We start from the raw sequence: 26,480 nt of genomic DNA, 5'->3' as shown, positions 1-26,480 counted from the left end.
TGTCAACAAGGTTAAGTGTGGTTAAGTGATTAAGAAAGATCTGAGTCAGCAACTGCAAGTGTAGATGGGAGAGAGGTGTCCGATGGCTGTTGCACAAGATCCAACAACTCTTCCTCCTTCATATGGGTACCATGAAAACTTACTTAAACACACCCTTCTTTCCCAGATGCATATGATTAAGAAAAAGCATACAGGAAGCATTACTTCTCTAGTCTTAGCTATTTCAACAAGTGCTCAGCCTGGATTAGGAATTGTTTTTCACCTCTTCCTTAACAGAAGACCATCAAGCACAAAGAGAAATTATTTCTGCTCAATTATAGTAATTCACAATCTTACAGATAAACATGCTATGAAATAAAATCAGCATCGTTATTTTGGCCCCCTCTACAACAAGCTCAGTGTAGCTATGCATTTCCAAAGCCCATGTTTTAACTAGACCACAGTCTGAAATACTAAATCATTTACTCAGGGAATTCCACATTCTGTGCTAATAAGTGGGACTGGGTGAATAAAAAGGGTACTGAAAAGATATGCTCTCAAAGATTCATGCCAGACTAGCTGTTACATTTCCAGTTACTTAGCCCTTCCTCAATATTTTGCATTTTGATTACTGTTTGCAGTGTTTTGCAACATTCAAATATGGAAGCCATAAACACATGGAACATGATGGTCATGTCCAGAAGGGACAAATTAAGTGTATTATTTCTTTTTGGAACTTAGCAGCCAAACTCCTCTGAGTTGCAGAGAACTGGTCACTCCCTTTACAAATACTGTTTTACAAACAGCTGTTTGTTTTGGTTTGGTTTTTAAATAAAATTTCTTTAAACTGTATATACATCTCTGAGATTTGCTTTTTCTGCACAACTCTTAAATTTAAGAATTGACCACTAAATTACATTTCCCAGAAGATGTTAAAAAAAAAAATCAGTAATGTAAATAAAACGTCATGAAAAAAAATTCTGCTATTTTTTCTGAAAAAAACATTCATATAAGAAAAAGCAAATTATTCAGCTTCTCCCTTATCACTTTTTTCATTCAAGTTACAACATACGTGATCAAAACCTCCAAATATATGTTAGCATACTCACTTTAAAACAAGTTTGTAGGTCCTGAAGTTAAAGAGATAAGCAAAAATCTTTCTGATTTCAATTAGCTGTCTGAACACACAGACTGGAACCTTAACAAAACATCAGGCCTTTGATGTTTCTAAAATAGCATGCTGCCTACAGCAGAAACACCCACCACGGTGGACAAGCACACTTACATGCCCAAACACTCTCGGCTCTACAACTCTACACCACTAAAATTTATGCAATCTGATCCCTTGTCAAACAGAGTAACTAAAAATTCACAAGTAGTCAAAAGTATAAATTAAATGTAGGTAGGATCGCTGTTTGCATTAGGACAAAGCTAAGAGGCACCAGATGAGATGGTCTCAAGTTTTCTTTGTAGTTTGATATTTGCAAACATACAAAAGTTATCTCTTCCCTAGGCCCCTGTCAGCAGATCAACAGAACTGACGAAATACATATGCAATAAGGTATTGCACGTACATTTTATAATACATGCAGGTCTGCCAGCTTATGTTGCTTATGACCAGGACAGCTCTGCCCTTCTGAGCAGAAATTTAGTATACCACAATGTGTCCATCCCCTCCCATAATGAGACAACTGTCTTCCTGATATAAAGGCAGTTTTTAATAACCTGGTTTATGTGGCCATTAAATGCTAGCTTTTATTATTTATTACACAAAAAATATTTTCCTCTCTCTGTTATAGACAAGATGTCAAGAGAGTAACTAACACGTTCCTAAGAATCTGTAGCCACACAGGTTTTCAGGTAATTAGCCTCTTTGCTGCTTACTCCATCTAAATCACTTTTATTATCCAGTTACAAAATACAAAGTCAAAACTCTTTCATTTCTAATTTGTTATCATTTAAATATCAAACTGGAACACTACATGCACGTTTAGACGTATCCACAATGCAACTATGCAAGTGTACTCAGAGTACAAACAAAGCAAGCGCTTTTCCCACAGCATTAAAATAAGAGATCTTTAAATTGTTTTGTATGCTCTGTTTGGTTGGGATTTTTATACATATACATATGTATAACAAGAACAGGTTTTTATTGTTTAATTAAATGCATGTGTGTATGTGGGGAAAAAAACCTTGGAAAATGCAAAGCTGATCAGAGCTTCAGAGAACTTGACAATGCATGGTCACATCTGGATGACTGCAGGAAAGTAACTCAGTTTGCTGGCCAAAGTTGCAGGCAACCTTGAGTCAGACCCAAGCTGGCCTCACGCACAGGCTCCTCATTATTTCAGTATCATGCACTGATACTCTAGGTTTCTGTATACAAAAACACACCCTAGTATTTGCTAAAACGCCCCTAATCTTAGTGTGGTCTTCTGCCATCCAGAGAATGCCAGCCTCAGCTATTTGTATGCAGGTAATGCAATTCGTGTGTGCAGCAATCTCTTTTTCTTGAAGAGCAAGATGTAGAACGTGTAGGGAGATGGTCAAAGTAAAATATGCCATGCCATACCTATTTCTTACAGGTCACAGGCAATGTATGCAGGAAGTATTACATTTATGAGACTCTCTCAAAATGAGATTTTAAATAAATATGAAAGACCGCTGGATGGGGAAGCCAGCTTAGAAGAAGAAAATGAAAAATGACTCAACCACATTCACAAAAAAAAGGGGCGGGGGGGGGGGAAGGGGGAAGAAAGCACAATTTAAAAAAAAAAAACAAAACTGGTGGGACCCAAATTGAGTAAAGCTGTAAGCCCAAGGAAAGAATATGATTATGATGAACACTAAGTTAATGAAAGGGTAAGAAGCAACACAGACAGACATAGTTTTGATGAGCTCCAGATGGAATGGGAAAGATGCATTTTCACTAAAAAGATCTGACTTCAAGTTAGCCAGCTCATCACAACCAAAACTAAATACACCCCGAGACAGTTCTCAGTTGTCATCCATCTTAGCCAGCTTGTAAACTCATGGCTCTGTGGTCTTTATTTCACCCTTACAACCTACGGTTCATTTAGCGCTAATCAAGCGGAACATCCCTACCCCCCTTTCTCCTGGAAAAAGGCATTAAAAAAAAAAATCCCTGAAGAGCCTCAAGGATGAGTACTTGAGGCCCAAAACAATGAAGGGAAGCTCATCCAGCTACAAGTCCTAAATGACCCATTTGCTACAGATGCAAACAAAAGTTTTGTCCTAGCTTACAGTATAACTGTATTTATACCTACAGAGGAGAATGACAAAGCTACACAGTATATTCTTCAGTCCTTGCTACTGGCAAAACTAGTGGAAAGGGTTCTTACAGTGCAACTGAAACAAATATTGGTACGTCAAATTAATGTAGCACAACACAATCCAAAACCAATAGCTTATTGCTTTACACATAAAGCAAATTTTCCTTACCAATATGGTGTTCCGTAAAATGTCTGCTACATAAACAAATTAATAATGCAAATCACTTTCTCCCTACAGCATTTTCTCAATTGTCATCCTCAACCATTCACAGATATGCAAAACCATGTCCCTTCTTATCAATTTGTCAGCTTCAAATCAGAAACAGTATTCATGAATAGAAGCTTCTAGACCTTCTTCACATAATACTGTAGACAGTAACAACCAGCCTTCTTTTGCACTTGACAGAAGGAAATGGGAAAGCACAGAGGTGTCAATCTCTCCCAGTAAAACTTTCAATTTTAAAGTAATATAGTTCAACTGAGCAGGTCCTGAGACAAAGTGAAAGTCACCAAAAATGGAACTTGGAAAAGAATGAACAGCAAAATTTTGAAGAAAAAGAAAACCAACGAAAAAACCAAACCAAAGCCAAGCTGAGGGAACGGGGGCACAAGCCTCTTCTCACTTTTCTGCCCTACACTTTGCAAGGTTCACAAACTGAGGAAGCAGACTGCAGAAACGCAGGCCCAGCAGGAGAGCAACTGGAGTGAATAAAGCAAAAAGAGCAAAAGGGTCTCCTGACTGCTGGAATAAGCTAAACCAAATTCACAAGACTCTCATCTGTACCACTACCCTTCCTTGCACAGTGGCTATTGGGAATATCAATATTAACCGTAACCTGAGCAGACCAGGACCGTGTAAGTGAAACTCCATCACTTTTGTTCTGGCAGTACCTGTCTGCACTATACTCACAGCACAAAACTACTCTATGCTGAGGGCTTCTGCACACATGAATTTATACAAACACTACTGGATTCAAATTAGTTTTTTCTGAGAAGCTTGATTTGTTATCTGGAACTGATTAAGACAAAACCAAGTTATTAAAGAAACTAAAGAGACATACTCTTATGCTAAATGGTAATTGTGCTAGGGTTCACTCCCATTTAAATTCATGTAACGGGTCTTCAATTGCAAGGGAGAAACCTTCACATGTAGACAAACTAAGAGCAAATCAGTCCTCTCCATCATCTGCTATCTGGTATGGCATTCTTTTATAGTCTACCTTTATGAGATTACTCATCTCCTGAATTACTTTATCAATAAATATATAAAGAACTAAAGTTTCCTGGGATAGTTATAAGATGCAATCCAAATTAACTGTGACTTTTATAACCTATTACCTATTTCCTAGTCCTCTGTAGGGCAGGCATACAATTGGGCATCACTCAGTAAGCCCAGTAAATATGTGAAAGTGCAGTTGTTCCCAGTTATTTATGTTCTAGGGCAGGAACAATGCAATCTGGGGCAACACAACCTGGAGAAGTGCAAGAATCACAAACAGGACAGATGGCACACAAAACTGATGTGAACGTCAGGTTTCGGTAGGAAAGGAGGCACACGGATTTTTGGGAAAGATGAGGGGTAAAAAAAGAACTAGAGCAGTGGACTACTTGTAATTCAGGGAAGTTCTGTTTATTCCATTCACATTTCCTCACCAAAAGAGAGCTCCTGCTCTAAAGAACAGCTATGTGACTTTTTTAACGACAAGAATAACGAATTAAAGAAAAAAAATCAAATAAAAAGTAAGATAGTTTCTCCAGTGCTGCAGAATAAAGCTGCACTAGTTCTGCCTCCCCCGCAAAGAGCGGACGAGAAACTGCTACCGCTCGGCGGCTTTTTTATTCATCTGCGAACAATAGCACTATTTCCCCTCCGCCGCCACGGCCGGGAAGGAGCTGCTGCTCTCCCCACCGCATCCGGGAGGGTCCCGTCCTCTACGGCCTCCTCCGCGCCGGGGCGGGAGAGGGATCTGGAGCCACTCCTGCGCAGGCACTTGACAAGGGAGAGAGGAAAAGCGCTCAATCCCGGCGCACTGTGGCCTCTCCCGCTAGCAGCCTCCCCTCAAAAACCGCGGCCGAGCGGCGCGGCGCTCCCCGCCAAGCCGGGCCCCGATAGCCCCCCGCGGGCTGGGCCGGGCCCGAGGCGCGGCCTCTCCCCACCCCATCTCCGTCCCACCGAGCGGAGGGAGCAGATGCGCGCAGTCCGGCGGCGGCGGCGGGAAAGCCTGGCGGTGGAGCCAGCCGAACAATGGCGGCGCGGCCCGGCCGCCGCGCTGAGGGCCCTGCAGGCGGCGCGGCGGCGAAAGCGGGCGAGAGAAGGGAAAGGAGGGGAGGGGCCGCGCCGCGCCGTACCCGTCGGCCGCGCGTACCTGGTTGAATTCCTCGCCCACATCGGCGTAGATGTCGATGTGGTCCACGCCGTCCGCCATGATCACGCCCGGCCGCGCCTCGGGCCGCCGCCAGCCGCGCCCGGCTCTGGAGCCGCCGCCGCCGCCGCCGGGAGGGGGAGGGAGGGAGCGAGGGGGTGGGGCACGAGGCGTCACTTCCGCGCGAGGGGGGGAGCTTCCGGCAGCTGCAGAAGTGGCGGCTGCCTGGGGGCACTGCTCCGTCCCGCTCTGCTCCAGCCCCGCCCCGCCGGGGCTGGCCCCCGGGCGGTGGGGCCGGGCCGGCCCGCCCCAGGACGCTTGCCGCTCACCATCCGCAAGGGCCGCTTCCGCCTCCAGGCCTCGCCGCCTGCCTTCCTTTCCCTTCCCTTCCCGGCCACGTTAGGCCGCCGGCTCGCGGCGCCTCAGAGTGCGAGGGGACGGCGGGAGCCCGGGCTGCCAGGGGCGCGCGGCGCCCGGGGACGGCGGTGCTGGGCCCGCCTGGTACCGGGTGTGCTGCGGGGCAGCTCTCGGGGGCTCTTTGTCTCCGGGGATGGGGCTCATGCCCGTTGTGCTGGGTGCTTAACTCGTGTTTCTCACTGGCTCAGCTCTGAGGAAAGTGCTCCAGCAGAGCACTTGATTGCTTAATAGCCAAGGACTTTAATTAACATCTGTAAAATGAAGCGGGGTGCTGCGTCTTCAAACTGGGGATGCACATGCTGGGCTCAGGAGCGCAGTATAATGTGCAGAAAGGACACGAACAAGCACACGCTGTTCTGTCTGTAGCCGGACTCTGAAGTAATCTGCTGTTAGAGAGCTCAATTTTAACATCACAAAGTGAAGATAATTAGCGTCAAGATGTATTTTTTTTTAATGCATTCGGAATTGTTAGGGTTGCAAAGACAGCTTGAAATTATTTTTGAACGAATGTGCCTATTAGCCAGATCTGCGTTTAATCTCCAGGTGATTTTAAAAACAGCATCTCCTGGAACACCATGTTCACAATGTTCTACATCATAGATTATGTTCTGAGTTGTACATTATGTTGCAGATCCAAAAATAAAGCTGCTTTTTTTACCTTATTGTGAGCTGACAATAAGAAGCTTGTGTTTCCCAGACTGAATTAAAATAATGTGAAAACATCATTGCAAGGAATAAGAATGCTAAGTGTTATTTTTAGCTTGACTCAAAATTTCTTTTTCCATCACTGGGAGTACTTCCCAGTTCCTGGATCAGTATCTACATCCCAAACTGTCCTGACTTCATGTTGGGTCCAGGACTTGGGTACAGACCCTCCCTGTCTATCTTGCTGCCCCATGCTGTAGTCTCCATTGGAAGGAAAGATGAACAGACCAGAAAAGAGCTGAAAAATCAGAGAACCACAACAAGGGATATGCTGTGGAGCACACCTGCCAACAGGCCAGATATGCCTCAGGCGTGGAGATGCTTAGGTATTATTCCTGGAGTTCTTATCCAGCCTGTGGCACATTAAATTTATCAGCTGCAGATCTCTCGTGTCGTTCCTGGTGTTAATAATTCTGGAAGACAGAAACCCTGTAATTGAGTTTGTTTTCAACTATTGGAGTCTCCTGGTTAGAGGAACTAGCAGATCCCTTACCCTTTGGAAAAGTTCAGAGTAGCACCTGAAAAAAACCCCATATTTTAGAGATGATAGGAACAAACAAAAAGTCTTAATTGAAATTTTAGTGTTGGTTACAATTATGATTGATAATACTACATTTGATTGCAGCTTAAAAGTACAAGTTCACATCTATGAATGCGCAAGTCGTATGTGAGTGAAATGATTCATTGGTTTTGCAAGGAAGATTCACTTTTCTTCTGGATTTCCCACAGCCTATACAGGTACTGTAAAAGTGTTGAGATTTAATTGGCTTCACGTGTTTGCTTAACGATGAACTGATTTAATGGCTAGTCTTCTACAGAACAAAATGAAGCACTGTGACAGTTAATACTTCTGGCCGTGCTGAACACAGTTACTGAAGTCAAGAAGACTTAACCCTTGCTATCCTAATGATCAGAGAAAAATTCACAGGAGATAGTAGGTTGTGTGCAGTGGAATGTTTTATATGTGCCTGAATATCTAAAGAAGTTATGCACAGATTGTAATGATGTTTAAAAGGGCAAGGAAATTAAATATGAATGAGAAAGTCATTATCGTCACCTCAAAAACGACCTCAGGGATTGCCACTAGCATTTGAAGGACCCCGCCGGGGGTCTTTGAAGAGGCAGAAAAAGACATCAGCCTCTTCTTTGCTCTTTAAGATGATGAAGGGTGATCAATGAAGCCCTTGGACTCCCCCTGCGCTGTGTTTCATGTTCAGGGGGCTTTTCTACTTTGGAGCCTTTCTGAATAGTTTGACTTGCTAGATTTATTGCCCACAGGCATTTACAGAATAAACTATGATAATTTTTGTTCTTGTATACATATCATTAAGCAAATTCTGTAAACAGCGTAGGAGACTAAATATTATGCAAGCTGTTCTGTTTATTTTCTGCTGTGTTTTCATTCTTTTCCTGAGTAGACTTACTAAATATGTCTTCATCTTTCTTGTGGTCAGCAATAGCTTCTTTGTGAATCATTATCTCTCCGTGGAGCAACTTCAGAGTTGACACACTCTAGTGAAAATGTTAATGCTTTGTATTTTGTACACATCAAAATTATTTAGATCGTATGTTGCCTTCACCCAGTAAAGTTCAGAAGGCTGAGGTGGAGCGTGGGCTGAAATAGAAATGTGGTCATGAGAGAAAGAGTTATCGGTGGTACAGCCTGGCCTGGGAGAAGAATCCTGGTACGGTTTGTTTGGGACAGCAAAAGCCACAGGTTGTGAAGTAATTGCACACCTTCCAAACCCATAGCCCACCATGAGAACAAGTGGCAGCAGATGAACTGGTGTCTTCCATCAGTTCCTCTTTCACACCATGGGATATTCTTTCATCTGACAGCAACAGCTGGAGCTCCCTTGATACCAAAAGCAGGAGGAAAAAGGGACACTGGCAGCTCTACGTAAGAAAGTGGCATATACGTTAAGTCCCTGTTTCTCATGGATCCGCAAGAGCTTATTTGTGTATTGCTCCTTTGGTCTCTTGTGCTGTAATGATGCAAATTCAAGTATAATCCTCATTTTGAACATAAAAGCAGCAGCTGGTGCTCTGAGAACCTTATGACACATGTGGTGGTAGCCCGCAAGACCTCTCCATGCTTTCCTCTCGAAGGTCTTTCAAAGCCTTTTCTATTAGGATGTTGCTGCTGCAAGACAAAGGGGAGGAGAGCGCTTTTCCCGCTCCTTTGTATTGTATGTGATTACTTCAAAATACATTTAAATGTATTACTATAGGTAAGAGTGGCAGAACCAGTTTCAATATAAAAATGTTTTTTAAAAGTAATCTATTTTGCTTGCATCAGCACAGCAAAAATATATCTTTATATTAAAAAAATAAATTTATGTTAGAAATTTCCCTGAGGAATCGAGACTGAGAATGGTACAGGAATTTTCAAATGTTTATTTTAATATCATAGTAAACTGTTCATGCAGTAATGTTATAGACGACAACGTGAAAAGATAAGATAGAAGATAAAAAATGCTGTGTTAATCAGGATAGTACTCAAAATTAGAAGAGGTCTCAGCTTAGTTGAGATCTGCAATGTATGTTTTGCTGTATAAACTTATATCCTAGCTACGTTAGTCAAACTCCAGTGAATATGTTTTGTTTCTTTAGTTGTAGTCCTGAAGCTTTTGATCTTTCCAAAGCTGCCTGGAGCCACTGTGCACGTTCTTTTATTGTTTTTCTCCCAGTAAAATAACTCAAATGGTAAAAGTCTGTACACTCTAAACTGTAAGAAATTGTCTTTTCCACTGCCTCATTTTATAAAACTGCACAGACAACAACTGAGAAAAAATGTTGTATTCCGGAAGAGCTGGCAAATAGGCACAAGTCCTTGACTGCGTACTTGCTTTCAAAGGCCAAAAGAGCAAGTTTTACTAACTCTAACGTAACTGCAGGCTGAGAAGGAAAGGGGCAGTCATGTTCCCATTCCTAAACAAAGGTGGCAACAGCTTGTGCTGGGAAAGGGGGAATATTACCTCCTCTTTTTCTTGCGGCACACAGTTAGGTTGGATTAAGTGTAACATGAAACTGCATCCGAAGGCCATCTACAAGAACTCCTGCTGGCACAGCTGTTGGAGGAAATTAGCTGGTATTAATCATCTCTTGCCCAGAGTTGTTTTTGTAGGTATTCAATTGTTCTGGGTTCATACATGTGAGCATAGCGTTCCATCTTTTTTTTCCTGCCCGCTACAGCTGCCCATCAGTCTGCTCATTCTCCTGGTTCAGCTCTTCACTCTGTGGTTCAGAGCCAGGTTGAAAATTACGGGGAATTAGGAGATGATTCACAAATGGCATGGGTTTCCCAACCCTCAAGGCAGAAAGGTGTACTAGATAAGGTAAGTATAGTGCAAGAGGTGATAATATATTCAGTTGCCCTGTTTGAATCCACTTCAATATGAGCTGTTAATCAGAAGGCTCAGTTGCCTCCAGAAAAAGTATGAAATTGAATTTTCAGCTTTAAATCACATGCTATTTTTTTGATAGCTTCACTTTCTCTTTGTTTAAAAACCTCTCTTCTGAAATTCGTTTTTACTCTTAAGATGAACACTAATCTATTTTTTGCAATACCTTTCTGCAGTTAATCTCCTCTTCTAAATGGACTGAAACCTCCTAAACATGTTAAGTGCATTAAACATATCTTTATCTGAATGGGCTATACATATACACAAACATAGGAATAAAACTATCAAGATCACTTGCAGATGGTTTTGATTATTTTTGAAGAATTTGAGCTCTAGGATAACTTAATTGCATAGGTTTCTGTTATTTTTTTTTTCCTTTTAATTTCTGTTTACTTTTGGTATCAGGAATCACTCTGAATTTGAAAAAAATCTTTGCTATTCACTCCTGCACCTTAGCACATTGAGCATAGGTTGATACAACACAGTTCTCCGGGCTTCCTCTCTTTCAAGTTCAGCTATTTAGAGATACAGTTTCAGACAAGAGAAGCCTCCTGCCTAATGTTCAGGTTTGGTTTTTCGAAACTAGCTTTCAGGAGTGGCAATATCTGTCGTTACTGTGTTATAAATAAGTAGAATTAGTGTGGAACTGGGAAGCAATGTAGCTTTATTCAGACAGCATGCCAACCTGTCTCCCGCTGGTCCTCAGCCACGTCTATGCAGCTCCACTTAATCGCTCCTGAGGACTATCCCAGTGAGGATGTTGTCACCTGCGGCACCTTGGCCCCATCCACGCAGGCCGTGTGTGTGACTTTGATCATTTTCTGCTACTGTGCTCTAGGAAAAAGAGATGGGGCAAGAGGAGAGGAGGCGCGTGGGCCATACCCATATCCGTAGCTGGGAGGAAAGAGGTTTGGTGCAGTGGGTAGGGCTTGGCTGAAAGCGTGACGGGGAGGAAGGGGGCTGTGCGGATGCAGTGGTACCTGTCCTAAAGAAATGCCGTGCCATCCCCAGGAGCGTGGACTGCTCTGCGCTGGTTTTGATCTACACTCAGGGATCAGGCTGCACTAGATACCCATCTGGTTGGGAGCGGGCTCTGTGGAGCGATACCCCGGCTTTCTCCTGCAGCGCACTGGCACTGTGGTGTCCCCCACCACAGGAGAGAGACAGAAAGGGAAGGACAGAGAAGGTGTGAAACCAGGGGGCCAAAGCAGAGTGTGTGAAGGAGGAAGGAGACTTTGCCCTCTGCCTCCCGCCCTTTTCATGCATTCTGGGCAGCACTGCTGGCTGCTCAAATATGGTGCCAAAAGCCAGGACAGTGTTTGCTGGTTGGGAGGAGAAGGGAGACAGTGGTGAGAGATGCACCCTGTTACGGTTTAACCAGCACCCCCCCAGGTGCACAGAGCTGGCCAGCCAGGCGCACAGTGGGGGTTTGGCAATGTCAGGGCTGGGATGCACCGGTGCTGAGCGGTGTCCGTGTGAGCAGTTAGTGATGGTCAGAGGGGACATGCCCATCACCCATGCCTGTGTCCTCCAGGAGCTCATCACTCCTGCTGCTGGGACGGCATTTTCTGTGGCAACAGGGAACAAGGATAGCCCTCATCTGTGGCTCTCTCAGGGGCCGTCCTGCCTGCAGAAACAGACAGCGATTCAGAGGTTTTCCTTCCAATATCCCCTGAGGGGATGAGGCTGCGCAGGCAGCCAGGGGGTTTGGTCTTGAGGATGCTGTAGAATAAATCATTGCTCTGACTCTCATGGCAGCTTCTTGCTGTCCTACAATTCAGGGTGGAGGGGACTCACCCCAGAGGAGGAGCCGTCAACCGCTGCCCATACCATAAATCACAATTATGTGTGCACTGTTTACAGTTCTTACAGGACAAAGGCTTAGATTTAAAGACAGCAAAGGGAAGCAAATGAGCAGAATATGAATTGATGAAAGCTGTGTGCACCCGTGAGCTGACACCATCAGACTTAGCGTCAGAATACTTGTAATGCAGCAAAGTTGGGTTTTTCAAGGCTCTTCTCGAGGAATGCTGCAGTGTTGTTTTCATGTGTCTAAATAGAACATGCTTTTGCTGTTAAGAGCTTAGTGGCAAAAAAGTATTCCTTACTCTTAATGAGGTTATTTTTTAAGGAATTTTAAGGGTATTTTAGGAATAAATAATATTCATATGTAATAATTAACTTCTGGTGTGTAAGGTCTCATTCTGAATCAGTTCTAACCCAACTTCATTTTATGTTACAGAAAATACACGAAGTACTTAAAATTATTTTACATTTTCCCAGCACTTTAAATCTGAGTTTATTATATAATTTGCAAATGTTATAATATTTTCATTAACTCTCTCTCTGTAAGTTAGGTAGGTATACCATGATATTTATTTTAATCAAAGGAGACATTTGGGCTCAGATTTCCATCTATTGAATTTGTGAGAATCTGGAATCTAGAGTGCCAGCCCCAGCAGTATTAGCTGAAGTTAGTAAGCGCTGATGGAATTTAGCACCTTCATGTATTTGAGCTACTCAGAATGAGTGGACATTTTTACAAACATTAATTTTCTCTTTCTGCAGGTGTGAAGTCATAAGATATCATCACTAAAGCAGTAAAAAAGAAGTAGAAAATTTCAGAAATATTGGAAGAAGACCTCAATGAATGAAAACAATCACAAAAATTATATAATTTGAGTCATTTAAAATGCAAGTAAATGCAAACTTCTGTTTTGTGTTTGTAACCCATCTGGGATGACAGAAAATGAGCAAACTAAGAGAATAAATGAGAATTTATATTAGATTCATTAGAAGGGAGATATCATCCTAATGTTAATCTGATACTCACTTTATTGCAACAGAAAAGGAAAAATATCTATAACTGTAATTTTGTTTTGTGTGTGTCTTTATTCCTTTTGTTTGGTTGAGTTTTAACTAGAAATAGGTATTTTTATTATAAACTGAGCACGTATATATGAGGAGCAATGGAGAATTTCATAGACAAAAATAATAAATCTATATTTGTGTTTCAGGTAGAAGTTATGTTTCTGTTAGACATTTTGCATTGAAATAAAAATCAGACATGAAAGAACAACAAAAAAGAAAGAAAAGCCAGAGAAATGAGAAAAGCAGGATCAGAAAACATGGGGTTTGTCAGCCAGATATAAAATGGCTCTAATGGCTGTTTCCCTGGCAACTAAAAATGAATGGCTCTGAAGATAAACTCTTTTTTTTTTTTTCAGCAGAGACATTAACGTTGCTGTCTACTGGCACACACTCCAAATGATACTCTCTGCCCAAACTTGAGCATGTGAAGATTCAGTATGACGGTCATATAATTTCACACAGATGACCTGCAACAACTTTTATGGACAAGGACTGGTCCCCGGTACAGTCTCGGCCGCTCTGCCCTAGGCAGTAAACCAGAGCCCTGATCCATTTCTTTTCTGACCTAAAGCCCACCAGTGCCCACCTTTCTTTTACGTATGCCAAAGCTGACTCAGCAGCTTTTAACTCCTTGGAATTACATTCCCTTTTGTTAAGATCAGTTTATTAAACATCACTGCCATGAGAATCATGATGTCCCTCCAAGACCAGTTGAAGTCCTCCAGGCACTTGAGGTGGACACTGCCACCGGAGGAAAAGGAGCTGCCCTTCTGCAACCCTTCCTTCTCCTGCCTCCTCTTTGTGCCTGGGCAGGCTGATGATATAGTTCACTCCAGGATCCCCCTGACTGGGCAGGATGGATGACCCTTTACTAATTCTGGGTCATTGTGTCCTACACAGTCCCCCAAATTTACTGCATCCTTATCAGCCCCCACCCTGCCCACATTGTAAGACAGCGTGCAACACATACCCACTGCTTCATGCAATAAAAAACCTCTCCTGGTAAGCTGCAACACGGCCATCCCATTCTTTCAGACTCTTTGAACTGAAAAAACCCACACAAAAGAGTAATTATGTCTCAGGGCCACAATGGCACTATGTGTGATCTGTAGAAGACCGAGGACCAGTTTTTTTTCTGGGGAGGAAGAAGCCATTCTCCAGAGGTGACCAGCTGTAAAATGAGTAGCTACAAGCCCCTCTGCACCACTTGGGACTCTCTTGATTAGCAATAAAGTCATAACCCATGTAGACCATGGCAAACTGGGTCAGAGCAGTGGTCTGGCTCGAAATTACCACGATAAAAAGAATAAAGCTGACATGAGGACGTATGAGCCTTTGTGTGAGCAGGTGGGAGTGGCAGCGGCCATGTGCGCAAGGGGAAGGGCAGGGTGACCTCTTTCAGTGGCAATTCTGGTTTATGCCAGTTCCAAACAATTGTGAAACGATGGCCTCGCTTAGCACCTTAGCCTGCCTTTTAGTTTGTTAAAGTTTTGTTTGTTTTTTTCCCCCCAGAAGTTCTGGTGTCATACCCAATGAAAAATAGCCATTTTTTTCAGCTACGCGTTCTATAAATGCGTTGAACAAAGGACTTTCAGCGAAGAGTGCCTTCAAGCAGTAATGTGCTTTCACACAGGCTTAATAAAACGCCCAGCATCACACTCAACCTGCTGATGTGGAATTAAATCCTTAGGAAGCCCCATCTGGGACGCAAGCAACTCACACTAGTCTTTATGTGAGATGACCTCTCAGTGAGCTACACTATCGTGTGTTCCTTTAAGGTTTGTTTTCCGTTGCTCAGTAAAAATTCCAACAGGGGAATCATTCACAATACAAGCAAAAAGGAGAAGGACATACAATGCAGTTCACTGGGAAGAGAGAATTAACCAGCTGTAAATCTCTGCTGTCTTTGCAGTGCAGCCGTCAGCTGCAGAACGGTCAGAGGAATCAGCAGAAAGGGCAGGCTGGTTTCAAGAAGTAGGTAGGAAAAAAAACAGAGCCCCATCAGTCTAAACACAAAGCAGTATAGTCTTGTATTGAATTTGACGTTCGGTGATGCAACCCGGTGCATTTTAGATGTGAATCCTCCTGAATTTACTTGGAAGCTGATGCAAAGGTTTTGAGGAAGATACGAAATGTTATTTGGCTACAGGTTCAGTAAATTAGTGGATGTTGTCTGAAGCGTGAACAGAAATCATAGACTACAAATGCTCAGTCACTCTTCAGAGTGGAGATTTCTTTCTTTGCGTTTAGAAAACTACAGCCTGATGCAGAAGTAGTGCTAGCACCTCTTTCTTCATTTGCATCGATGTAGAGGGTCTCTGGAACATAATTACTTCTGGTCTAAGGAGCATATAGAAAAATGAGATAATTGTATGTCATTGACTACTCTGCAGGGCTGTCCAGGCTACAGCTGCACAATGAATACATGGGCTGGAAAACTGTGGGCCTTGTGTTAACTGTCCCTGTCCTAAGAGCTGGTTATGTCCCAGTCATGATACCAACGTGCCTGAAGGCTTTCTGGAGGCTACTCTGTATCTGTCTCCACATTGCTTGAATCAGGGGAACCATCTCTAACTAGTGTCTGTCCCTGCAGCATGTTGTAGTTGTCTACAAAAAGGCAAGATTTTCAGCCCCAGTTCTGTCTGAGATCTCAACATCGATGTCCTGTAATATTTTACATATGATCATCACAGTGGAGCATTGTGGGAGGATATGTATGGAAATGTACAACTTTGCATCCCTGCTCTAGCAGATGGGCATAAAATTCAACTCTATGACATCTTTTTGGGGAGGGAGGGAATTAAGGTTAGCAGAGAATGCATTTAATAGAGCAGAGTACAGAAACAAAATCCCCCTTGCAGCAGAATGGTTCATGTCTCTGGGTATCCTCTTCAGCAGCTGCATTCTCAGAAGTTTCAAAAGAAGGTGTGAAAACTCCAGACCTGGCAGGTATAGGAAAACCCAATAGCAGGAAAATTTCCTTCTAATTTTAGTATTTAAAGACTGGGGGTTTTTGGCCATCGTGGACTCCAGAGCAAGTTATATGCCCTCAAAAAATCTTCATTGTAGTTTGTACATCTGTGTGGTTTCCTAATAGCGCGTTCCAACTATGTTGTTGTAACTCTGGATGTCCCTTCTATTTATATTCATATCTGATACTATTTTGAGTGCTTCTAAATTCATAGCTTGATTTGATTACGACTACTGTGGAAAATAATTGAAAAATAAGCTCAGGACGGGGAAATTTTATAATATATCTGGACTATCTACTACAGTAGGTGGCACTATAACTTAAGTCAAGTCAGTCAGCTGAACTGGGATCTTACAAACCTCTAAATAATGGGATTCTTTGTGCAATTTTAAAGAACATTCCAACAAAGTAAGTAAGGATCAGGCCTTTGGCATGCATCTGTGTTGTGGCCAAATTCCAGTTTTAGATTTTTCAGGTCAAATTATTTCCTTAGGAAAACTATGAATCATGCATTTGCATAATAGTTTTTCCATCTGCTTGCATTTCTGCTCTCAGAGACTTATTTTTGTTCCTTTTAATATTTCACCTGAAAACACATACATTGTGTTTTCTTTATTAAATTCTGTGTAAATCTTTGGATTGCTATCAGCAGCATACAACATAATGATCTAATCTTGATATCTTGTTATTACTAACTGAAACAATCATGTCTTGCTATAAATCGGGAGGATCACATCTTGGAATGATACTGCGCATACTCAGTATTTGCACATTAATTTGATCTGAGTAAAAATGTATATTTGACCCTATGCCCACAATATTGGAGCACCCCAAAATGATTTACTGCTTGTGCTCTCATAATAACCCAGGAGCTAGGACAGCAATGTTATTCATATTTCCAAATACAAAATTAAAGAACAGATAGACCAAATAGCTTCATCTCATTCACTCAGGGGTTGTATTACAATGGAGACTTGCATTATATTTGGATTATATCTGTATCTCAGATATACAGAGAGCACATTTTTGTTCTGTGTATCCTATTTGAAGAAAATAGTCCACATTCCTCTACACTGGTATTTAGGTTGTTCTGTTTTTCTGCAGAACGAAGGCTTGGTCTGAAGCAAATCTTGCCGTTAAGCTCTATATACTGTCGAAAAGGCCCTAAATGCTGGATATCTGAAATAAAGATGGTTGCTTTAGACAGCATTTACAGCTGTTACTAAACCTCTTTCCCGTTACTAAACCTCTTCCCTGTTACTAAACTTCTTTCTGGTGTATTGAAAAAAATCACAGAGCTGTAAATAAATTAATTCTCTGGCTTGACAATGTATTTAAAAGACAAGTTGAATCTCTTCAAGAGGCAGAGAAAAAATTCCAAAGGAAAGCATAAGAGATGTAGACCTTCCCATGATGTATCGTTTTATTGTCCAGTGTATGTTGAAATACAGCTGTGGCGGCTACTGCATTCCATCAGGGTCACTGCTTTCTTCAAGATAATTTTGGATATGTATGGACCTTTGTTCCTTCAGTAATACACAGCCAAAATAAAACCAGATCTTGAGGTGTAAGGTTTTTTGTTAGTGTTCAAGAAGAAGTACAGAAAGGACACTGGTATTTTTTATTATATTTCATTGACGTCTGTATGACTGTGTTCATCAGACCAATTATGTTGCTGGTAGTACTTCCTATAATGCAAGGACATGTTTTTCTATTATAAAAAAGAGCATTTATAAAGACAACAAGAGCTGAATCTGAAAGTCAGGGAGAACAAGATATTGCTGCCGTAGGAATATTATTAGTTTGGTAAAGAGCTCACAAAGCCTTTCCAAAAGCTAAATCTTCTATGATTTAAGTTTGCACTAGGGTACACTAGACTGCCAGAATAAAAGCAGAGAGCACACTTTTATGCAAACAAGGAAAAGCCTCGGAACTGTTATTCATAATGTACATTTTTCATAAGACTGATTTTTTTTTCTTACCTTGACACGTAAACAACCATGTAGGAAACCTCAAATGAGACATAATTTGAAACAGTGAACAACTGTGCCTGGGTAAGACAAATAATTGAACCAGTAAAAAGTGAATCTAAATAAATAAGTGCAAACTGCAGGCACATTTTTTACTCCAAAATGAGAAGTTGCCACGAAGTATTTTAAAATAAAAATTTACAAGGTAAATTTTGAAGCAAATTATATCCACCATGAAATACAGTAGAGAAAACTCATCTTCTGTTTCACAGGTGTCTGCTTTCTGTGGAACCTGTCTTAAAAATGAACCTAATGAGGATTTTCATATACGTCATCTTTAAGGTCTTTATATAATTATTGGAAATAAGTTTCTAAGTGAGATTCCCTGAGCTAACCTGCAGAGGAGCCTCACTCACTCCATTAACAAGGAGTTCCTGAGCTAGATGCCTTAATTCAAACAGTGTGAGTGTCCTTCTTGGGCTGCTATAATTTTTTAATTATAATTTTAACTTTTAATTCACTGAAATATTACATACGTAATATGTAACTTGATTATTGGATGTTACAATTACATCATTAAACTACAAATATGAAATTAAAGGATCAGAATCCTTAGATACAGGGTACTGCTTTAAGGAATGTGTCTCTGAAAAGTTTATGGTTTAACATAAGTGTTTATATATATAAGTGAAAGAATAATCTTGAAAATCTGTTCTTATACTAGTGGTTATATTAATTTCATAGGTAGAAGGATTCTTATCATCTGCCCATAACAGATTTATGAATTAAAACAAGCTCGCCATGGATGCACTCAACCTACTGTTTGATTCTACTTTGCAGAATTATCTAAAGTCCTTTATGTCTCCCGCAGGTACTGTGAGGTTATGAAAATTGTTGAAAAAAATGTTTCACTACCAACTCTGTACAAGTAGGCAGTGGAAATACCCTGCTTTTGACCCCTTGAACAATCTGGGATGACTCAGACTCACAACTTTACTTCTGGGAAGGTTAATTTTAAAATGCTTATATCATTTTTTTAAAAAAATGCATTATTTGCACGTATGCTTTCTAACCCCTCAGAATTTGCATTGCAGTTTGTTTCCTAAAAAAGAAACTCGTGTAAACAGTGCCTATCCCTGATCTTCACTTGCTTCTTTTCCAGTTCTTCCGTTTTCTCATCATCTGGGGTTGGAAAAATTTATTCTGTAGTTCTTTTGCAGGAATGTAACACAAAACTGGTATTAAATTGAGGCCTTATGATTTAAAAAATTTACTAAAAAGCCAAGTTTGTGTACTGAGCTGCTATACACTGACTCAGTCTTAATCTGACAATAGGTGACATTTTCCACCTATATGATCAGGGAAATGTAGCCCACGGATCACAATGCATATGGTTATACTGCCTATTATGGAGAGCAAATACATTTTCTCATACAGTCAAAGATGTTTCTTTATCTAGAATTACTTTTTTATAAGTAAAAAAAATTCTGAATGTTTTATATTGTATTTAATGCACTTAACAGAAACAATAACTCTTTGATTTCTCATATTACCTGATACGTGACCATATTGACCATGACTGACATGGGAGTTACCAGCATTTTTTGTTCATTTTTCTCTAATTTTTAAGGGAAATTCAACATTTAAGTCCTCAGTAGGTAACTGTTTTCTTGTAGGCATGTTCATATTGCACCTGTTATGATGAATTTAACAACCATGAGCCAATCGAAGCAGATTCACTTAACAGAAAAGCTTAAGAAATGAACAGGAACAGAACAGAAGGAAGACTTCAGTGTGACACTTGCATTTGGAGATGGCAGTAATGGGCAATCACATGGTTTCTTGCATTTGTAATTCTTGGTGCTGTGCCAAAGTGATCAGAGTTGTCAACTAATTTTTTTTCCCAACTTCAAAAGCATCTCCCAAATCCTCAGCAAACTCTTTAGCCTTAATTGAAAACACCGCATTGCCTGTGTTTTCTGAAAGGAGGAAAAATGTCAAAATATTTATCTTAGAAACAAATTATTGGACAAATGGTGTCCTGTAGATAATTTGTTGGGACAACAGGATACTTGGTTGGAAAAAGGGGGTGATTATGTCAAAAAGATTTATGACTTACACAGTTCTCTGCACTGGAGTCAAATCTCCTAGTAAATGAACTTTTCTTCTGGTTCTGTCTCATGCCGTGTCACGGTGATGGAGGTGGGAAGAACATCAGGGACAAATATTCTGAAGAAACAGCAGACATTTCTGTTTGCTTTCAGACATTTTAGTTAATGCTCCTCCACCTTAGAAAAATAGATGGGAGTTTTTAATTATTAGTTGGATCTCAGAATAAGCTAAGCATGGGGTAAGCAGATAGGAAATCTAAACAAAAGCTAGAAACTAAAAGAATTGTTCTGGTGATTTAGCAGCAGTGTTTGTAACTCTGTACAAACCTCAGGAAGCAAAAGGGCTTCTTGCTGAGATGACAGACACAAATGGCTGATTAAATCTAAAAGAGAAATAAAAGGGCCAGTTTTGCAGGAGGTAGGTGATACCTCTCCCGGTTACAGCAGAGTGCTTGAGTTTCTTAAATGAGCTTTTGTTATGTTCGCGCTCACAAGGGGAATGCTTAATGTGGATAATCTCTCTAATCATTGTGCAATCTGTAAGTTTATTTTTTCTGGAAAGGTCACTGCAGAAAGCTCTTGAGAGAGAGGATGAAAAGGGTGTGAACTCTGAGAAGTTGTAAACTGAGAGGGGAGAAAAATCCTGTCCTTGTAGGGCTGTGGAAAGGAGCAAAAGAAGGAAGGAAGATGAACCTGAGAACAGTGGGGAATACAGCAAAAATGTTACAAGAGGCATGAAATGTTTTCTGTAAGGGAATCAGTGGGAGTTGTATGCTATCGGTGTCTGAAACTGGCAACAGAGACTCTCAGGACAGCAATGAACACTATTTAACTGAGGAAAGATATCTCCAGATGTTGTTTCTTCTCTCTTGCATTCATCATTCTTTTGTCTGTTCTGATTTATCTCTGGTTTATATCCTCTGCTTTTACCCTTCTGTGTGTGAACATCTCTACTCTAAAAGCATCCTTAGTCATACATAGTGTGAACTTGCAGTTGTGATAACTGGAAAGAAGTGAAATATATTCCCTATGCATTTCAGAGGGGTGGAGGGGAAGATAACCTTAATGTGGGTTTTTTCCAACACATTTTGTAAAAATATTTACACTCTATGCATTGTTAGTTTGAATAGTTAAAATTATCACAAACACTGTAACTTCAAGGAAAACTACGATACTGTATTGATTTCATTGGCTTACACAACCAGGACTTATAATGTAGCAGTGTGAAGATTATTTAATATTTGATAGCAAAAGTCCCCAAACCCACTGGAAAAAAAAATAATTCCTTCCTTCCTTCCTTCCTTCCTTCCTTCCTTCCTTCCTTCCTTCCTTCCTTCTTTCTGTCCGCCCGTCCGTCTTGAAAAATCTCCAAAGATGGAGACTGCACAGCATCTCTGGAAAACCTGTTCCAGTGTTTGACTCTCCTCAATGTGAAAAACGTGTGTGTATATACTGGTGTACGCCAGTGAGCCAGTATTGTTCTTCAGGAAGATGTACGGGTCAGAAGCATACAAGGGCTTCATGTCGATATTTCAAAATATTCATACCAGGATTCCCGAATTATGTTTTTTAACATCGCTGTATGAGTGTAAGTACATAATTGTGGAAGGCTGAAGCAAATGATGAGGACTGCTGATTAAGCGGAGACCCTCAAAAATGCCCAGCTGGCTAACACCCAAACCAGCTTAACATCTAAAAAAGGCTAGAATTTGTACATTCAGGTGAGTATTTTATGATATGTAGTACAAGAAACATCTGTGGTTCCAGCCAGCTTCTCATGAAAGGAAGTACTGATTACAAAGCTGTTGCAGCAGTATACACTAATCTATATACTTAATGGAAATTTCGAGGAGAGGAGAACAGTGAACAGTTCTCACCCTCTGGAGCTGGGAAGTGATGTGAATCGCAACCCTTCAAAACCCCAGAGACAGAACCTAGTGATTCATGAGATTAGTTTAAAAATAGGGGGGTTAAAAATAGTAAATGTTCTTTTTGTTGGTATGCTGGTTTTAAATTCATATAGTTCACATTTTCTGGCTACACAGACCTGAAATCTATTGAAAAATGCAACTACTTAAAAAGCAAACAAATAGTAACTGACACCATTGTTATAATCCAATGAGACTATGAGCTTGTATTTATACTGACAAACGGGGCCTTTACACTGCAAAAGGGCCTTGGTAAGTGTCAGGCCCAGGAGTTTTAGTCCAACCAGATCGATACCTTCTACTGCAGGATGATAATTAAACCCACAAAACCTAAGGCATGAGTTTCTGCTTTTTATTAACGGAAATCTCAGCTCAAGAGTGAAGAAAACTGATGCTTTCCTCTGAAACGCTGAACTGCTGATTCTGCTCCATAGATCATCCTTCTTTCCTAAGTGGAGGGGCCAGCGTGAGAAGACAGATGGGTCTGACATCAACTATCTTCTGCGTGCCACCCTGCTCGCTTCACGTCGGTGCTGTGGGCTACAGCTGTGTTTCTGATGTACCCTCCTCTGCTCTGTCCTTCTGATGCCCTTTGCTCCGTGACTTGGTGGGGTTACTGGAAGACAGTCCTACAGCTGTTTTCCTTAGTGCCTGCCCGCGCTCCAGAAACCATCTCAGTTACGGAGTGTTTAGGAGCCTTCCAGAATATTTCTTATTTTTTAAAGAAGTTTTAGGGTGCTGGTGAAAATCTTGTGACAAACCTAGTCCTAAACATCCTTTCTCTGATATAATTTAACTTTTACTCAGTCAAAACTCCCACTGACTTCACTAAATCTTTTGAGATTTGGCCCTATCACATTAGCACATTGCAAACAGCTATAAAAGCAACAGAACTGAATCCCAGAGAGTAACATCAGAGGAACATACATTATTTCCATCCAAGTAAAAAGATCTGTCGGGATTTTCTTTTCTGGCCAAATCTAAAGCTAAACACATTACTCATCTGTGCACAAGTCTGTTTGCTTTCCAAGCCAAAACTCACTAGAAAAACAGGAAATAATAAGATTGTGATATATAAAACTAGGTTGCTCTGCTCTGTTGATTTGTCAAAGCCACAAAATGTGTTTTCCATTAGCTTTCAAGTACGGGGTGAAATGTTTAGTGCATCTGTCTGCCCATCAATCCATCCATCCATCCATGCACCCATCCATGCATCTTATTTTTTCTAAGCAGAGCAAAAGTTCAGCTATATTTCTTAGAGTTATTTATTTAGAGAAAGTGAGACTATCCCTGTGAAATGGCAGTAAAACAAAGTCAAGAACCCCACGCTTAAAAGTGCAGTTCTGCTGGTGCCAGTCTCAGCAGTTCAGGAGGTGCTGTCCTTCCTAAACTCCTTCCTAAGGGCAGCTAAGAGCGAAGAAAACTCGTTGGAAAATCCCATCGATTTCCAAGTGCTCTGCATTACTCCCTACAGAGCAGCATTCACCCTTCATTTCCACACTCTTTGACTTGCATTCTCTCACCAAACCTCTATGCAATGACAAACCCCTATACCTCTTTATTTTCTGACCATTTTTTCAGAACTGAATAAAGCGATTTGGTGACTGGTGATTTTTGAAAGACTCTTAGAGAAATTTTAAGAGTATGTATACTGCATTTAAGCCTTGGAAACTGTGGCAACTTTGGCAGCCTGTGCTGAAAATGGAACTCCAAAAATTTAACATAGTAAACTGCAAAAATCTCTAGATGTGGGAAATGTTCATCACCGAGTCTCAATACACCCAAACACTCCAATTTTTAACAATTAATTTTACTGGAAATACATTGTATTTTTCACTTACACATCTATATTCATTGTGTTTGTAATGACTATATATGAGAAATCAGAAAGTCACATTTAATCGTAAATATATTAATCCTAAATATAGAGCCTAGGCGATTCTAGTTCAAGTTTTCCTGTTAATTTATTAAACCTTTGGACAATACTAAAACTTCTTAAAGTGTAAAAATATTACTGATCATGCTATTATAATAGCACCTGAATAGACAAGCAGATGTATTTAAGCTAACTTTAGTATGACTCCAACACTTACACAGTAATTTTTAAAGAAAAGTAATTATATCCATGTGCTACATTTGTTCAAGTGCATACCTCGTCCTGTACTGAGCTTGCTTGGGTAGGTAAGCCTTCAGTGGTGCTATCGGTCTCTATGTCTGTTATCTGATCCAGTAATCTTTGGACATCACAATTTTGGGGGATTAAATCATAAGAATCTTCTATGAAATTAAGACTGGGTCAGGCAATTAAATGGCCATTTATAAACTAGTGATCAAATGGTTTATCGGTTTCATGAAATTATTCCAATCAGTCCTCGTCTTCTTCCCACATTCCCTCCAAAGTTCGTATTTTATGACGGACAGGTGGAACTGCAACATCAATACGTATGGATGATGGGGTAAAACACAAATCTTTGCATACTTCGTTGGCTTCCCAATTTGGTAGCACTACGCTTGAAGAATCCACAAAAATAAAAATTCAGTCTTGTGGATTACTGTTTACAATAGACAAAGAAAAGATAGGAATTACGGCTAACGAAAATTGGGTGATTGTTGCTGGCAGTTCTTATAAAACCAAGTGAATTCTGGGAATGCTGAATGTATCTTTAACCAAATTCTTGAATATTCAATAGAGACTACAGATATGAAGTCATTGAAATAATATATTAGCAATTTTTCCCCTACAAAAGATGATTTTTAAAAAAGGCAGAACCTATAACAAATTTCAGGACTTTGATGAGGATTACATAGTGACAGTACAGCTATGATTTTGCAATTAGGTGAAGCCAGAAAATGTCATGATAGTGGAGAGTTCATGGACTTTTTGTCAGGACTAACCCCCTCTTTGGCCAGATGAGCTACAAATATGAAACTGAAGCTAGGTATAGGCTTGGCCTTGTGTGAGGAACAAACTACATTTTATTATATTAAGTAAGTAGGCATTTAAATCATTGTGCCAAATTTCTTACTGGCATGTACAACCCTAGGTGCCAATAAGCACATGCTACATATGCCCTAGCCATGTAATCACTATTATTATTGTCTATTTTTGAATAACAGTTTAAAGAGCAAACTCAAAGTTTGCGGATGATGTATGTTGCTAAAGGCCATACACTCCAAAGAGTGTCCAAAAGTCTTAAGCAATTCCACAATTCCTCACAGAAGCAGAATTGCAAGATAGGACCCAGAGGCAAAGCCAAAATATGTCCAAGTTTGTATCTAATTTCTGTGGCAGGAATATATTCTTTCAATGGTAATTGAGATGGGTTCAAATGTGCTATTGTACCTTGGCCTGAATTTTTCAAATCTGAAACATCATATTTTGAAGATCATATCTGTTCCTAAGGCTGAAAGACCAGATCATGTGAAGGACTTTGGTACCCATAGTGGACTGTTAACACTGGCACCCAAAATTGTTACCCTTCAGACTGGTGCTCAGATATGACCTCAGCTGGGGGGCTTTTCAAAGGTCCTGAAGGGTCAGCCTCTGGACACATGCAGAAGCACTTCAGTTTTGACAGGGCTTGGCAAATCGTTTTCTGTCTCATGCGTGTACCTCACCAGAATTCAGAAACGAGAGTTTCTATGCTGAAGTGTCTTTGCTGGTTTGCTCCAGGAGGTCTCAAAGCCTCTCTCTCTCATGCACCAGGAAGGACAGTCTCGGAGGTTACTGATTCCACTTAAACCACAGTCTGGTTGGTGGGGCGCAGTCACTCCTTTTCCACAGCATTGCCTCAGAGTTGCAGTTCTTTCCTTTGCCTGGGAGCATTAACAACTCCTGTTTCACATCTCCCCCTCTCCTTCAGAGACTGGCCTAACCACTAATCTGCGAGTTACTCCACCTTCCAGTTGAATCTGTGCCCCTGTGAAGAAAAGAATTAACTTCTGAGGCCTGAGGGAATACCCAGACGGAGCCTGGCTTTGTGGGCAGGATGCTACTGGTCTTTTGGCTGTACACGAGCAATACCAGGAGCCATATGGGAAGGGAACCTGCCCTAGAGGCGGCTCCTGTGATACTGAAGAGAGACCAGTTCCCACCAGCTGCTGTTTCTCCAGACAGTGGCTGAGACTTGCCACTGGCAGCAGCGGGACAGCTGGAAGAAGCTGGGAAGAAGGACACTGGGGAGGGGGCCACCAGCAGCAACTGGAAGCAACTGGAAGTGGCTATAAGGAGAGATGAGCGTTCCCAACTTCCTCCCCATTCCCCTGCTCCTTGCAGGCTCTGCGACACAGACAACAGTGTGGCTGGAGGTGCTGGCTAGAGAGGAAGGACATCAGAGACACATATTTCAAGGAAGGCAGCAGCAGTGAAAGCTACTTACTATGGCACTGATTAAACCAAAAATGCCTATTCTGGGAGCAGATGCTGGAGCTGAGGTGACTGCCCTACCACCTGAGCAGCGCTCACCCT

The 26,480-nt window shown here is 41.1% G+C and overlaps 1 protein-coding gene and 1 long non-coding RNA gene across 6 annotated transcripts in view; one reads left to right on the top strand and one right to left on the bottom strand.

Moving 5' to 3' along the window:
* The window catches only part of CPSF6 (cleavage and polyadenylation specific factor 6), a 31,303-nt gene extending 25,522 nt beyond the window's left edge, over window positions 1–5,781 (bottom strand). For 4 of the 5 annotated variants that reach the window (XM_054846715.1, XM_054846734.1, XM_054846742.1 and 1 more), the window contains exon 1: window positions 5,639–5,769. In XM_054846715.1, coding sequence (XP_054702690.1) covers window positions 5,639–5,698 — 60 coding nt within the window. In that variant the 5' untranslated portion in view covers window positions 5,699–5,769. Of the gene's footprint in view, window positions 1–5,638 lie in introns of all 5 variants that reach the window. The other variant, XM_054846751.1, reaches the window with a different exon arrangement.
* Window positions 5,782–6,083: 302 nt separating this feature from the next.
* On the top strand, window positions 6,084–13,006 carry LOC129214739 (uncharacterized). The gene is made up of 4 exons (XR_008579789.1): window positions 6,084–7,083; window positions 7,383–7,495; window positions 9,953–10,095; window positions 12,730–13,006. It is a non-coding gene; the product is annotated as an uncharacterized LOC129214739 (long non-coding RNA).
* The last annotated feature ends 13,474 nt before the right edge of the window (window positions 13,007–26,480 follow it).

The sequence above is a fragment of the Grus americana genome, chromosome 1, assembly GCF_028858705.1.
Source record: "Grus americana isolate bGruAme1 chromosome 1, bGruAme1.mat, whole genome shotgun sequence".
Classification (NCBI taxonomy): domain Eukaryota; kingdom Metazoa; phylum Chordata; class Aves; order Gruiformes; family Gruidae; genus Grus; species Grus americana.
This window is presented reverse-complemented; position numbering and strand designations above follow the sequence as displayed.